The sequence below is a fragment of the Hippoglossus stenolepis genome, chromosome 3, assembly GCF_022539355.2.
Source record: "Hippoglossus stenolepis isolate QCI-W04-F060 chromosome 3, HSTE1.2, whole genome shotgun sequence".
In the NCBI taxonomy this organism is placed as follows: Eukaryota; Metazoa; Chordata; class Actinopteri; order Pleuronectiformes; family Pleuronectidae; genus Hippoglossus; species Hippoglossus stenolepis.
In genome coordinates, this window is record NC_061485.1 from 15441240 (window position 1) to 15457204 (window position 15965).

The 15965-nt window shown below is 40.6% G+C and overlaps 1 protein-coding gene across 2 annotated transcripts; it reads left to right on the forward strand.

Annotated features, from left to right (window-relative positions):
• Positions 1 to 1998: 1998 nt before the first annotated feature.
• LOC118105307 (protein polybromo-1-like) lies at positions 1999 to 15659 on the forward strand. 2 transcript variants are annotated; one of them, XM_035152914.1, is made up of 29 exons: positions 1999 to 2119; positions 4666 to 4814; positions 4944 to 5041; positions 5150 to 5297; positions 5423 to 5572; positions 6027 to 6143; positions 6222 to 6290; positions 6377 to 6475; positions 6558 to 6643; positions 6734 to 6819; positions 6913 to 7129; positions 7872 to 8013; positions 8179 to 8276; positions 8377 to 8656; positions 9040 to 9145; positions 9253 to 9892; positions 10019 to 10230; positions 10344 to 10529; positions 10692 to 10849; positions 10929 to 11180; positions 11270 to 11415; positions 11720 to 11877; positions 11990 to 12173; positions 12397 to 12598; positions 12709 to 12910; positions 13016 to 13168; positions 14222 to 14259; positions 14457 to 14652; positions 15248 to 15659. In XM_035152914.1, exons 2-29 carry the CDS (start codon positions 4674 to 4676, stop codon positions 15409 to 15411), a joined length of 4728 nt encoding a protein of 1575 aa, XP_035008805.1. In that variant the 5' UTR covers positions 1999 to 2119; positions 4666 to 4673; the 3' UTR covers positions 15412 to 15659. The 2 variants fall into 2 exon arrangements, with proteins under 2 accessions (XP_035008805.1, XP_035008806.1); XM_035152915.1 differs by having other exon boundaries at positions 6051 to 6143.
• The last annotated feature ends 306 nt before the right edge of the window (positions 15660 to 15965 follow it).

The window sequence follows — 15965 nt, forward strand, 5'->3', positions numbered from 1 at the left end:
AATGAAAAAGCAAATTGTTGCGACACACTGCATGAAAAAACGGATTTTCGGATTAACACCTTATTTGTACAAATGATGCATGAGACTGAAGCATGACACTCCTAAATAACACTAAAAGGTAATTTGACTCATTTCCATCGTGTCAACTGCTGCCTCACACCATGATAACAATAAAGACTCCCCTGTGTCCATATGTCTCCTAATTTGCTTTCTCCGGCCTGTCGTCAGTGATTTTATGTTGTGAACCTATTGATTTTCTATTTGTGTAACTACTACAGAGCTCCTTCTTAGCTGAAATGAAGTGTCTCTCGCCCATTCCAGTATCTTTTGTCTCTCAGCTTGTTCAGCTTGCTCTGCTGACGGGGTGTGTAAACAAATATCATGGTTTGCAGCAAAGGAAACAGGCTTTCATGGTGGTTCAGGATTCTGTGTGGAGTTTGCATGTTCTCTGGGTACAACACCTTCCTCCCACAGTCCAAAGACATGCAGCTTAGGCTAACTGGAGACTCTAAATTGGTGTGAATGTGTGTGTGAAAGGTTGTTTGTGTCTGTTTGTTAGCCATGCGATATGCTGGTGACCTGTCCAGGGTGTACCCCACCTCTTGCCCAATGTCAGATGGAATTGGCACCAGCTCCCTGCAATAAGTTATATAGATAATGGAAGGATGGGAACATCAGATAGTATCAGATTCAGACACCTTTCCAAGTATAGTTTATTTTCCCTCCAAATCAGCTTGTCCTCTGGACATAGTGTTTATGCTGCTTAAACAGTTAAACATACTGAATACTATCATGTTATTTTTCGTGTAGAAATGAGTACAACTCTGTATCACTACCTTGCTTGATCTACATTTCCCTGATCATCAGGTCACCTCCTCTGTTGTCTGTTTATTGTTGTGCTGTGACACTTGTTCATAAACTAAACTCTATGCTTCATGATTATTATCATTAATACAGTTGGTCATATCTCAGAAATGTGGTATTACCTGCTGGAAACTTTAGGAGTGGCAACTTTGAATCTTAACAAGGGTGGACTAAATAATTAAAGGATTTTTTTCCCCTTTGATTTTTTTAAGTGATCTCTTCTTCAGTGTGTTTCCTATCTGGTGAAATCCCTAAAATTCAAGTCACCATCTTCTGCCCTGCCAACTGTCATTGCTATTTTAATGCTTTCGTCCAGTTTAACACAGCTAACTCTGTTATTCCCTTAAAAGTTCAGTGTGTAGGATTTAGTGACACCTAGTGGTAAAGTTGCATGTTGCAGCTGAATCCCCTTCACCTCAACCTCTCCTCCCAAACATGACAGAGAACCTGTGGCAGCCTTCAGTTTTCATAAAAACTCAAAAGGTGTTTAGTATTTTCGAGCCTGGGCTACTTTAAAAAACATGGAGGCCTCCGGACAGACAGACAGACAGACAGATAGATAGATAGATAGATAGATAGATAGATAGATAGATAGATAGATGTAAGTGTATTTGAAAAAAGTACAATAATTAAACTTAAAATCTAAAACTAGAGGTATATAAAAAATCTAAAATAAAATAAAGATAGACATAGAGGCAGTAATGGTGACTGTCTGGCAGCCCAGTAACATGATTTATCTTCGATTTCTGCCATTAGATCCCTTTCATCTAAATCGTACACACTTTTCAGTAAAACCAACAGGAACCATAACATCAGTGAGAATCTGTTTTGTAACGTAGTCTAGACTGTTTCTTCTTTTCTCCTCTTCTTCCTCACAATGGTAGACAGTCAAATTAAAATCAATTAACCGGAAGTGCGTTTCACTCACTGTTTTCAGCGACATCGTTATTTTTGATCTCGAAACTGTGGCGTGAATATACCTTATAAACATTGAGATCGTCACTATTTTGAAACCTGCTTATCAAAAACAAACCTCACATTCAACAGACACGCAGAGAAATGATCCCTACACCATCAAAAAAATGCGTTTTAACTCCATGGACAATCATGCGTGCTTTTATTGTGAAGGCGCCCGGGCGGAACAGGTAGTTAAAACCATCGCTGACTTCACGCTTGTGTCTCGGCGTAAAATCGATAAGTGATCGGTTTTGTTGATGGTAAATATTTGGTGGGTCTGGTAACGTGCGGGCTGAAGGTAAGAACTCAAACATGTCGCCGGGTCACACCGAGATTCCCCCGCCCGGCTGTCGTCGCTGTGTTTGGCCGCAGCTAAGTGCGACGTTCGCGGCTGCTGCGGTGATGTCTTTGTGTCTAACTGATGCTGGGGGCTAACGGTTAACGGGGCTAACGTTAGCCGCGCCGCGCTGCCTACCTGGCCGCTCGGAGCGACTGACAGGCGGCCAGGTGGGTGGACAGCTGCCGGTCTGTGTGTTAGCTTAGCTGCCGCTGCTGTGTGCGGCCAGTCACACCCACAGACAGGTCAGTACTGCTGATAGAAAAATACACCAGTCCAGGTGTTAACCGCCAGCGGGAGGGATTTGAGCAGTACACACTGAAGCACCTACATTAAAGCAGCTGCTGCGTCAAGCTGTGAGTGGACCACTGCTGAGCAATTTCTCAAAATCCACATTTAATGGTCTTAAACTTTAATATTTAATCCGGATTTCAAGTTCACAACAATACTTAATGTTCATAATTTCTTGACCCCCTCCATTCTGGCCCCTCAAATGGACATAATAGTAATAATAATAATAGTAATTATTATAATAACAATGTCATCTGTAAAATTTGAAGTTCATGTAAAACGTCCTTAGATGTTTCTTCTACCACAATAATAAAAATAAACATCACAATTTGGTTATTCAGTTGCACCATTTTCTTTTCATCCAAGTGATGTTTTTCTTAGGGCTAATTTATATCATGATAAAGATTTACATATCGGTCCATATCAATATTTATCACGTTAAATTATTATTTCTGGTAAATTTAAAGACTGACTTTGCTCCTGAGTGAAGGCTGCAGTTTTAAACTCTTCTTTATGAGCAGAGAATGACAAAGACTTGATGAACAGCAAAATATTTTTATAAATGCGATGAAGATCTTCTGCACATGATGAAGATGGCTGAATTTCTCTTCGGTGTTCACTGTGGTGGATTAAAGAATGAACTCGATGAGCCTCAGTCGTCCTTACTTGAATATACAAGGTTATTACAACATGGATCTGTTGACAGAGAAGATTCTTGGTCTAACGCACATTCTGACAGTCAAACCACAAAGCTTAAAGTACAATAGAAGCATTTCAGTATGATACCAAACGGGAGGGAGCAGATAGCAGTCTGCGTCACTATGAGTTATGACAAGATGTCCTTTATGCTCATGCGATACAGACTCAAGACTTCACCTTATCACAACTCCAGAGACGGGATGGCAACTCCTAACACAACAACGTAACACATTCCCTGACAATTGTATTTATTGAGAGAATTATTTATTGATGTTGTTCAACCTAAGTTGTATGATTTGTGATTTGTGTTATCATCCGAGACGTAGCGAGACACAAAAACGTGCTGCCTTTCCCATTTATTTATCTTTCTACCATTTCAAGCAAATATTCCAGTTCTTATTCACTGCAGTAGTCTGGTGTATTTGACATAATCGGGTTGTATAAAGAAGGAGAAGTAATCATTTTGAACCTAGAGTCAACGTTTGATGTTTTTGATATTAAACACATTGTGTATTTATATTTATACAGTGTGTTTAATGAACAAGGCAATAATCCTAAGATAGTATCAGTATCAGCATGAGGATAACTGCTGCAAAACCACGTAACAGTTTGCTGCTCACTCAGTGTCCATCCATCTTCACTGCCTGGTAAGACCTGTCATGTTCAGCTGGTATCCTCATGTATTTCATCAGACCTTCTGGAAGGACTCTAACTGAGCGATAACGTGATGGCATTAATTTAGACAACAATCACAGTTCACAGTATTTAAAGATCCCAAACATAAAAGTTAATAATATCATTTGTCCATACAGTATGGTTGTACTTACAGTAGCCAGCTTCTGAGTGGACACACTAAGCAAAGCATTCAAGAGGAGAAAGAAGTGCTTCCAGATCTAAATGTTGTTATAATGTTTGCTCTTTGGTCACATTTTCACAATCAAAATGGTTTTTATATTAAAATTAGATGCACGGTTCTGTGAGGACTCATGAAAGCAAACAACCACTCTTCAGAAAGAGTGTGACATATGGCACCACTGAAAAACTTTGATCAGAACCCAGCTGATATGGATTTTTGGGGCCGATGCCAATACCGATATTGGGGAGGAAAGAATTTACGATATCAAACCCTTTAGACAAAGAATTTTAACTTAAGTTTGATACTTTACAGTTTAACCATAAACCTTTTTTAAATAAAAAAAAACTAACGAAAAACAGAACTACAACCACATATATAGAAATTTGATTAAGAAAATAGACATAATTTTCTCTTTCAAATCTAAACATAAATGCTAATATTTTCTACATTGTTTGTTTGAAATCAAAGTTTTGATATTGGTAAACATAAACAACACTGATATGTCTGAAAGGCACATTTTGGGTTTAGGGTTAGTTTCATCAGCCAAAGAATAAATGGTTTCAGGCTCTGTTATAGTCGGTTTATAGCATCAATCTAAGCTCTGGTGCATTTCCCATGTAGTGATACTTGTTACTTTATTGGTATTTATCTTTACTTCTAGGGTTCGCCATGGCCTTGAAAAGGAGACGGGCGACATCCCCTTCTAGCAGTGTGAGTGGAGGAGATCTTGACGATAACCAAACTGCAGCGTTAGTGTCTTCAATTGGGCGAAAGAGGAGAAGGACCGCAAACATACCAACTGTGGATCCTGTAATTTTACAAATTTGAGTTCCTGTATTGTGAATCGTCAGAATTATACTTAACTATACATAGACTGATTCAGTGGTCGCCATAGGAAGGGATGTGGATATTTTTCAGTGTCGGTTACTTGCTTTGCAGATTGCTGTATGTCATGAGCTGTACAACACAATCAGAGATTACAAGGATGACCAGGGCAGGATGTTGTGTGAGCTGTTCATCAGAGCCCCGAAACGAAGGTGAGGGCAGAGACGAGCCATCATTAGATATGTGCTTATAATTACATTTTGGAAATTCTTTGATATCAGTCAAGTAATTGAACACAGAAAATTCACAAATTCTTTCAGGAATCAACCAGACTACTACAATGTGGTGTCTCAGCCGATTGACATGATGAAAATCCAGCAGAAATTAAAGATGGAGGAGTACGATGACGTTGAACAAATCACCAGTGACTTTCAGCTGTTGTTTAATAACGCTAAAAGATATTACAAGGTAAAAAAATATTGTAAGGTAAGAACATGTGTATATGTCTAAGAAATAGCACAAGACTATTTAGTGTTTGTACATGACTCAGTATATGCACCTAAATAAATATACTGTATCCTGCTTGTGTGTAGTCCGACAGTCCTGAGTACAGGGCAGCCTGTAAACTGTGGGACCTCTACTTGCGGACCAAGAATGAATTTATTCAGAGAGGAGATTATGATGACGATGATGATGATGGGTACGACGCACAAGACAACCCTGCAGGCACCACCGAGGACGAGGTGCTCATTTATTAGGATTTCTGATTTCTGATCTCATTCAGTACTACTGCAAATAAGATCCATCACTGTGCAGTGTGCAGTGTACAGTGTGCACCTTGCTACATTCATTTGCATAGTAATATATAAATAATTTGTTTATTCAAAGTGCGATGAAAGCTTAAGATTGTACGCTGACTTTATACCATGATAATAATGCTTACTGTATATTGATATCTCTCCTGTAATTGAATTCAAATGATTTCCATATGTTATTTTGTTTAAATTTTTTATTTTACATTATGTAGGTCAAGTGGCTCCCACTCTAAAATATAATGTCAGTTTATTAAGGATATTATCATAAAGTGAAACCACACTGAACGCAAATTTTAGTGTGTCTGTATATACTTTGCACGTGTATGACTGAGGGTGGTACTGTGTAACTTCCTTGTCTAACCTATGTGAACAAATATGACAGAGTGCACCTTCCTGTTTGAAAGAGATCCTCGAGCAGCTCCTTGACACTGTGGTGTCTTACACTGAGCCGACTGGACGTCTGGTCAGCGAGCTGTTCCAGAAGCTTCCCTCCAAAATGGTACAAACACACGTTCAGTATGACATCATCAGTGAAATGGGCGACTTGGTTCTCATGTTGTTTCACTTTTTCATTCAGCAATACCCAGATTATTACGCCATCATCAAGGAACCAATCGATCTGAAAATAATCGCTCAAAAAATTCAGGTATGTTAAATGACATTATAATCTATTATTTTCCCTTATTACAACATTTTGTTGATGAAATGTTGAATAAGTGTATTTGCTGTCAGTTGGGCCAGTACAGGAGTGTCAGCGTCATGGCTAAAGACATCGATTTGCTGGTGAAAAATGCCAAAACCTATAATGAGCCTGGGTCACAGGTGTTTAAGGTGAGTGTGTAAGGTAATATATTTTACAGTACATAGGATGCATTTGAAACACAGACCTATATGACGTTCTCTTATGTTCCAGGATGCAAACACCATTAAAAAGATTTTTACACAAAAGAAGTCTGAGATGGAACATGGAGAACCAATCAAGTCCAGCATTCGTATCAGGTAAATAGGAAAAAGCACTTGCAGTAATGTGGAAGAAAGTAAGAAAATATATATTTATACATTTTTTTTAATGCTGCCGCTCGTCCTCAGGAATAGAAGGACAGCACAAGGAGACCGCCTCTCAGCTATCACCATGGCTCTGCAGTATGAAAGCGATGAGGAAGGCATTCTCTCTGGTACAATCTCAATATCAAACATGGCTTCAATAGTTTGTACAGTGACGCGTTTCTACAATTTGACAGATCTGTCCTACTTTCCGTATTTCTCAGGGTCCGTTCACTATGACGAGGGGGAGTCCGAGGCCGAGAGTATGACCTCGAACATGGACATGAGCAACCCGATCTTCCAGCTGTATGAAGCTGTGCGAGGTGCGAGGAACAGCCAGGGTCAACTGATCTCTGAGCCCTTCCTGCAGCTGCCCTCCAGGAAGGACTACCCGGACTACTACCACCAGATTAGCCAACCCATTTGTCTCCATCAGATCAAGTATGCCACTAGTTCCTGACGTGAATCTATGTGTATATTTGTCACATGTTAAAACAACATTCTTGTGTATTTGTGTGGTATCAGTAACTACAGCATTATTAACAACATTCATATGTTTTCATATATTTTTTACACTTTTTTTGTTGTAGACCTTTTTGGAATTTAAAAAGGAAAGACCCCGGAGACAAATTTAGCAAATGAGCCTCTGAGAAAGTATTGAATTGACTCATGGGTTTAACACCTATTTAGATTAGATGTTGCTGTATTTAGAAAAAACTCCAAAAGAATATTTTACAACCAGTGTGTGATTTTCTTTGCATAGGTTGTCTTAGAATATAGCTCTGCTATTTGGGATTACATCTCAAAAATCTCAGGATTAATAAACAAATGCAGCATTTCGTCTTAGATCTTCTTTTAATTAGAGTACCAATGGATACAGTGAATTTATAACAAAGATAAGTCATAACATACCAGAAACATTAAATATGTCACATCGAGTAGTTTGTGGTGCTTTACTATTGATATTTTAGTGGAAATGGTTATTAACAATCTTAGAAATGTGTCTTTCAAGCAGAAATCTGAGGAATTAGTTCATGTTTTCATCATTGATTCGTTTTCTTTTCTTCCACCAACATTCTCTCTTTTTTTATTTTCTACCCCTACGGCATCACACACATTCACTGTACAGTACAGTATTTCTGTGCCCTCCTTCCCAAATGTGAGAGCCCGTAACTCCCCACAGGAACAAGATGAAGAACAATGAATATGAGAGCGTGGAGCACATTGACTCTGACGTGACGCTCATGTTCGAGAACGCCAAACGTTACAATGTCCCTCACTCCTCCATCTACAAGCGTGCGCTCAAGCTCCAGCACATCCAGCAGGTCAGTCCCAGCTTCCATTGTCACTGTTGTGCATCTTGTGCTCGATTTTATTTGTATACTTCTTGGTTTTGTGTGCATGTTCTCAAGTGAATTTCTGCCAGATTTATGCTATTTTTCACATGCGTTGTAACAATTTGAGCTACCTGTTATTTGTTGTCTGTCTAGATTAAGAGAAAGGAACTTTTACAGAGAGATGATGATGATGATGGAGACAGCATGCTCTCCTCTGCCACGTCTGACACCAGTAGTACAAAAAGAAAAAGGTGCACTTTGTCACATTTTACTTTCTAAACTCACAGTAGTGAATTTCTTTTTCGTGGTTGTGTGAAGGAAAGTGACAGCTGACTTGCATTTCATTTCCAGTCACAAGAAGAATACAAAGAAAAACCGGATGAAAACTCTTTTAGCCGCGGTGACTGAAGCGCGAGAAGCCAGCACCGCTCGAAGACTGTGTGACCTTTTCATGTTCAAGCCCTCGAAAAAGGACTACCCCGACTACTACAAGGTCATTCTGGAACCAATGGACCTCAGGACCATCGAGCACAACATTCGCTCAGATAAGTACATGACTGAAGATTCAATGCTGGAAGATATGAAGCTGATGTTCCGCAATGCACGGCACTACAATGAGGAAGGCTCCCAGGTAAGCTTGAGTTTTTCAATCCTTAATGTTCCTGAGTAGATGAGATAGACTGAAGATGGAAACCTCAATGTTGTTATTAATTGTAAAGCTGCTTTCACACATACACTGAATTATTCTCCTGAAATTATCCAGAGACGCTGTATGTAATAACGTTAATGTCCAAGTCAATTTCTCTGGACAGTCTCTGGAGTTTTTCCTGCCAGCACCCGAGTAAAAACTCTGGATAATGTCTGAGTTAGCTCTTGTAAGATAGTCCGGACCCCATAGTGTGGACATTCTCCTGAGTTCATGTCTAAAGAAACCATTAAAGTAAAAAAGTGTAGCCTAAAGTTTTTTACAAAAACCAGGATATCCTAATGATAAATCTCTTTGTTGTGTTGAAGGTCTACAATGATGCTGACATCTTAGAGAAGATTATGAAAGACAGACGCAAGGATCTTGGGCCAGCGACTGATGACGATGACATGATGTCTCCAAAGTTGAAAATAAGTACGTCACTTAGTCACCCAGTTTTTCTTCATATGAATCATATCGAAGCAAATGAGAATAGAAATAATGGTTGCTTATTTTACATATTACATTTTATTTGATTGTAGGAAAGAATAGTATTACTTTGAAGAAGTCCAAGTATCTAACACCCTTACAGCAAAAGCTGAATGAGCTTTATGAGGCTGTGAAGAACTACACAGATAAGCGGGGCCGTCGTCTCAGCACCATCTTCCTGCGGCTGCCGTCTCGTGCCGAGCTGCCTGACTACTACATAGCCATCAAGAAACCTGTGGACATGGAGAAGATCAAGACCCACATGTTGGCTAATAAGTACCAAGATGTGGACGCGCTGGTAGAGGACTTGGTGCTCATGTTCAACAACGCCTGTACTTACAACGAACCCGAATCTCTGATTTACCGCGACGCCCTGATGCTGCACAGGGTGCTGTTGGAGACGAGGCGTGACCTGGAGGGTGGAGACGACGCCCACGTGCCTGATGTGCCCCGACTCATCCAGGAACTTATCCGCAGCCTCTTTGTTTCTGTGCTCAGTCACCAGGACGACGAGGGCCGATGCTACAGTGACTCACTTGCGGAAATCCCCGCCCTTGATCCTGCCAACCCTGAGAAGCCACCACTCAATTTTGATATCATCAGGAAGAATGTAGACAGAGGGCGTTACAAGAGGTTGGACGTTTTTCAGGATCACATGTTTGAAGTGTTGGAAAAAGCCAGACGATTGAATAGGTGAGGAACTGTTGACCATCATGTGCAAAACCAAATCAGTCATCGGATCACCTTGGAGCATTAATAAGCAAAATAATTACATTAAAGGAAAAGTACACCTATTGTTACGCATTTTGTTCATTACAGGACCGACTCTGAGATCTTTGAAGATGCTGTGGAGCTGCAGCAGTTCCTAATCCGCATCAGAGATGAGCTGTGTAAGAATGGAGAGATCTTGATGTCTCCTGCTCTCAGCTACACCTCCAAACATCTGCACAGTGATGTGGAAAAGGAGAAGAAAGAGATGCTACCCAAGGAGTTCGAAGAGGACAAAATCAAGAGGGAAGAAGAGAAAAGGGGTATGCAGTTGAATATTTGTTAAAGTTCTCAGTGCATAGAAATTCTATCCCATCATGCTTTGTGTCAGCGTTAACTTGGGCCTTGTTTCACTGGCTATGTTGTGAATTCCTAGAAGCGGAGAAGAGGGAGGACTCTGTTGGCGGATCATGGCAGTCCAACCTGCAGCGCACGTACAGTCAGGACTGCAGCTTTAAGGACAGTATGTACCATGTGGGAGAATATGTGTATGTGGAGCCTGCAGAACCCAACCTCCAGCCCCATATCATCTACATTGAACGCCTGTGGCAAGATGACACTGGTCAGTTCCTCGTGTGAATCATAAAGGAATCAGTTTTTATAAGAAAATCTGTATTCTTTATATTCTGCAGATTAGTTTTTTCATGTGTCTTCAATCCATGTTCTTTTTTTATTGAAATCAGATCTAATTCAGTCGGTTCTTTTCCATCTCTGACAAATACAGGTGAGAAGTGGCTGTATGGCTGCTGGTTCTACAGGCCAAACGAAACCTTTCATCTTGCTACTAGAAAGTTCTTAGAGAAGGAAGTCTTTAAGAGCGACTTTTACAACAAAGCTCCCATCAGCAAGATTCTGGGCAAGTGTGTGGTCATGTTTGTGAAGGTAAATGCTTGATTTTCCCATCTATGTTTGTTTGGAGTGTGGAGTGAATGCTAAATATTAATGGTGTGTGACATTTAAGGAGTACTTCAAACTTCACCCAGAGGGCTTCAGGACAGATGATGTGTATGTTTGCGAGTCGCGCTACTCGGCCAAATCCAAGTCCTTCAAGAAGATCAAGATGTGGACGATGCCCCTGAGCTCTGTTCGGTTTGTTCCTAGAGAGGTACCCCTCCCTGTAGTCCGTGTGGCGTCCATGTTTGCCACCAAACAAGAGGAGAAACCACCAGAGACTGCTGATGAAAGCAAAATGATAGATTGTATTGTTGACAAGGTATATGTCAGTAGGTTATTTCTCTATAAATGGAATGAATACATTCAAAATTGCAGAATACTGTTAGTAAAACCTTTTTGTTACTGCAGGAGAGGGAGGATGTTACAATGGATATGAGCAATGGGGAGCCAGGGTGTCAGTACTATGAGCAGCTCTGCTACAACAACTTCTGGCTCAAAGTGGGAGACTGTGTCTACATTGGATCTCATGGACTAGTGCGCCACCGTGTGGGCAGGTAGAGTTAATGCCTTTATGCTTCACAGTGCTTCCAATGTGTATTACAATGGTTGTTTATGCTCTGAAGTGGATGTAAACATTCAGGTTAGACTTGATGAATGTTGATAAATTGTTTAAATTAAATAATAATTAATTAAATAAATGCTATTTAAGTCAAACACACTAATGAAAATACCTCCTCATCAATCACAAACATAGGAAGGTTATAATTTTAGTATGTTGTTAATTTGTTTGCAAATATTTAGAGGTTATCTAGTTTCAAGTATATCTATTGAGGACTGTTTTATGAATGTATTGAACAGGATTGAGAAAATGTGGATGCGCGATGGAGCAGGCTACTTCTTTGGACCCATTTTCATTCATCCAGAAGAAACCGAGCATGAGCCCACTAAGATGTTCTACAAAAAGGAAGTGTTCCTCAGCAACCTGGAGGAGAGTTGTCCCATGACTTGCATCATAGGTACCCTCCGCACATTATATCGGGTTGAACTGAATACCAGAAACTGATATTCACAGAATACTGTGTCATTGTAGGAGTTCATGGATTTGGGTTGGATTGTTTTGTTTCATAGGGAAGTGCATAGTGTCATCCTTCAAAGACTACCTGTCAATGCGGCCAACTGAAGTGCCAGAAGAGAACGTCCTGCTCTGTGAGAGCCGCTACATTGACTGTGAGAAGCAGATGAAGAAATTCAAGGGACTCAAGCGCTTTTCACTCTCTGGGAAGGTGGTGGAGGATGAAACCTACTATTTTAGGTGAAAGACCTGTACATCAAATTTGTGTGTCACACAGGGAATATGGAAAGAAAAAGACTGTTAAGTAAGCATGCACTTAAGACACATCTGTCCTCCTTTGATGGATGGGTGTAATTCCCTCTTTTTTTGTGATGCTCTATGAATATTTTTCCTGCTCCTCTAAAATTATTTATTTGGGGATTCTTTGATGAATGTTCATAATAATTTTGATTATCTTCTACAGAAAGCTCATTGTGCCCCAGAAGGAGCCATCACCTCTGCTGGACAAGAAAATAGAGGAACTGGAGGCTAAGTTTGCTGACATGACTGATGAGGAGCTGGAGGATCTTGGGGATGATGATGGAGAGCTTGGGGAACGGTCTCTTCCTCAGATGCAATCTTCCTTGTCTAGTGACATGGATACCATACCTTACACTCCTCCACAGGTCAGAGCGGAACTATTTCATTACAGATTTCAAATTCTGCCTTAAGATAAGTCATTAGGTATCTGGTAGCATTTTCTAAATGGCTGGCTCTTCTGTGTTTTTCTTTTTAGGCTACGCCAAAATCCATAAAAGGCCTCTCAAAGAAGGAAGGCTCAAAGCGGAAGATCAACATGAGCGGTTACATCCTGTTCAGCAGTGAGATGCGAGCGGTCATCAAAGCCAGGAACCCAGACTTCTCCTTTGGGGAGCTGAGCCGGCTCGTTGGAACAGAGTGGAGGAACCTGGAGAGTTCCAAGAAAGCAGAGTATGAAGGTGAGACGAACCTTCACTAACTCTTACCAGACATAATGATCGATTCAAGTCGTGATCCAGTTTTTGTAAAAATTACAATGTTTAAATATGGTACCTGTGTTGCAGAGCGAGCAGCTAAAGTGGCCGAGCAGCAGGAGCGTGACAGGGCCCATCATCAGACGTCCCCTAGAGCAGGTACCCCAGTAGGGGCACTGATGGGGGTGGTGCCTCCCCCAACCCCTATGGGGATGCTAAAAACCAGCATGACGCTTGTGTCAGGTAACCCCTCATAGATGCAGATGGACCCCCAGTGTACACTAGAAGGCTGGATAAGAAGCTATACTGCTTGATTTATTCACCTTTTCTAGTTTCCTAATCCCACTCATGTCAGCATGTTTGTTGTGTCGCAATGTTGTTGTTTAATTTTGTACTTTCTCTGACATAATTTAACCCAATTGATAAAATCAAACCCTGATTGCTGTCATTACTGTTTATTCTTTAACCTTAACATCATAATAGACTCCACGTTTCAGTATCTGAATGCATAACATAAAGTGGAATGGTCGCTCTGAACCATTTGAGAATTTAAACCAAAAAAATGATTAATTCTTCTGCACGTGCACCCAATTGTTTTGTGTGTCCTTTATTACCATTCATCTCCATCATAATTATCTGGTGATTAAGTTAAAGCATAAACAGTATATTAACAAATTGCGTGGTGGTGTAGTAGTGATGCATGATTGACTGATGCATGTTGCTGTTTTGTCTTACTACTGTCCCTTCTTAAGAATGTATGATGGGGGCATATAGGTCAGCTATGATGCCCCTGCAGGGCCATGTTGAAGGCATGGTTAGTTTGACTGGCATACTACCACATCACATGGGGGGCCTGTCTTTCCCCGACATCTCCCGCCCGTTATGCCTGGGTTCCCTGGAATGCCGTACTTTGATAAGAGTGCTGTCATAGCCACCCCACCTGCCACACAGTTGCTTCCTGTCTACCAATCTGACTTGCTGGAGGGGATACCTGAACCAATAGGCTGAGATCCGAAAGGGGGTGACTACTCAGTTGAGAGCATGTAGCATCAACTGGTTATAAGTCCTGGTCATTAGAAGTAAAGGCCTGTTGGTTATGTGTCATTGACAAAAAATCAGTCTCCAATGAGGAAAAGAGTTGACCTCATATTTGAATTAATAAATCCACAATTGGCATTCCTGATTGTTCTAATGTAGATTAGTGTTGAATATGAATGTTGTATTTGTAATATAAGCAAGTATCAAATGACCTGCTGCACCTTTTTGACTGTGTCTCGGTGTTGAATATTGCCACAGGTGTCAATGGTGGACATGGAAACATGCATGGATCCCAGGTAAGCTACTAGGCTCTGCAAGAAAGTAATGTTTGCAAATTATGTTAAAGTGAAAATCCAGTTTCAGTTGTTTTACAGTCATTTTGTAGTTTTTCAAATCTGTAGTAGTTACATACGATGCAAACCTGGTGCTCAAAACGTAAAGTAAACTCCAGCCTGATTCAGGGTAATAATAAGACATTTATTATTTTCATTAGATGGGCTCAGGGCAGCAAGCTCCACCACCGTATCCAGGACAAGGCCAACCTGCACTCCAGCAACCGTCCACCCCAGTGTTTGTGTCCCCACCAGCCAAGTCTCAGCGGCTGCTCCACTCGGAGGCGTACCTCAGATACATCGAGGGCCTTACTGCAGAATCCTCCACCATTAGCAAGTGGGACCAAGCCCTCTCAGGTTAATTTTGTGCTTGACAAGTGACAAAATGATGACATTGCTGGAGATGTATATTTTTCTCGGTCAAGTTAGTCCCGTTTTTTTCAGTAACGTGGTTGCACCTCCATTTGAGCATCAATTTATTGTTTTGTTTTCTTTTGTTAAATCTGTGTTTGATGGACTTCTTAAGCACCAAGACATTTTCTTTACACACTAATTAAAGCTTATCAGTATTAATGTCACTCATTACCTCCGCTGAGGAGGTAGTCTTTTCACCCCTGTCCTTTAGTTTGTTGGTTGGTTGGTTTTGTAAGTAAAATCACGTTAAATCTAGATGGATTAACCAAACGCTTGGTGGAAGAATGAGGTATGGCTCAGTGAATAAGTTTTTCCAGGGAATATTTAATGGATCTGGATTTTGAAAAATGAAGCATGTTAAGGGGCAATATTTTAGGTGTCACATCTATGTGTGAATGCAATTTTGTACAGCTTGATTAAATGTAAGGGCACTATGGGGCCTTGGCAGAGGTATGCATGTCATTCTAGTTGTTGTTTACAAGTTAATTGATTGTAAACAAGTGAAATTTCAAAGTTTATCTTATTTGCTCACTTTCAGCTCAAAAACAAGACGTGCGCCTGACAAAAGAGCAGGAGAGCAGACTGCCATCCCACTGGCTGAAGAGCAAGGGCGCCCACAAGACAATGGCAGATGCCCTTTGGCGACTCCGTGACCTGATGCTGCGAGACACCCTGAACATTCGTCAGACGCACAACCTGTAGCATGCCCGTGCTGTGAGCCTCTGTCCCCAAACCTGTGAGACAGGAAGAGGGTTAAAGCTCGCTAAAAGTGTTCACTTTGTATTGTCATTTAAAGAAATGTGTTTGTACTTGTGTAAGCTGCTTTCTGTGTTGAAGCTGTTGCTCTTTCCGTTTTACATTTCAGATATACTGTTCTAAGTACATGATTGTTAAGACTGTCATTCTGTGAGGAATGCCTTCATGCTTTCACGATTAAAATGTGAACAGTTCAGTTTGGTTGTGTTCACTTATTTGGATCTGCTGTATGATGTTGTGAACTGTCACTTGTAAAGAACAGTCACACAAAAGGAAACTAGTCAAGGCATTTCAACTGGCTTAATAACACTTAACTGTGACAAGGAATGATTACTGTTAATAGTAAAAACTGTAGAGACCACGTAGGTGTAGGCCAAGGTTTTTCAACTTGAAACTTTCTCCTAAAAGTAAAAATTTTTTTGTAGTTTTCAAGGACAGTTACAAAGATAAATTCCTGGTTAATGTCATTCTGATCCTTAGGAAATGTTAGGTTATGCCAG

Bases quoted from the DNA above. Each gene is read 5' to 3' on its own strand.
- LOC118105307 (XM_035152914.1), top strand. From the start codon at position 4,674: ATGGCCTTGAAAAGGAGACGGGCGACATCCCCTTCTAGCAGTGTGAGT. The intron at 6,820-6,912 runs GTACAATCTCAA...CGTATTTCTCAG, and splicing joins TGAGGAAGGCATTCTCTCTG to GGTCCGTTCACTATGACGAG. The intron at 8,014-8,178 runs GTCAGTCCCAGC...TTGTCTGTCTAG, and splicing joins AGCTCCAGCACATCCAGCAG to ATTAAGAGAAAGGAACTTTT.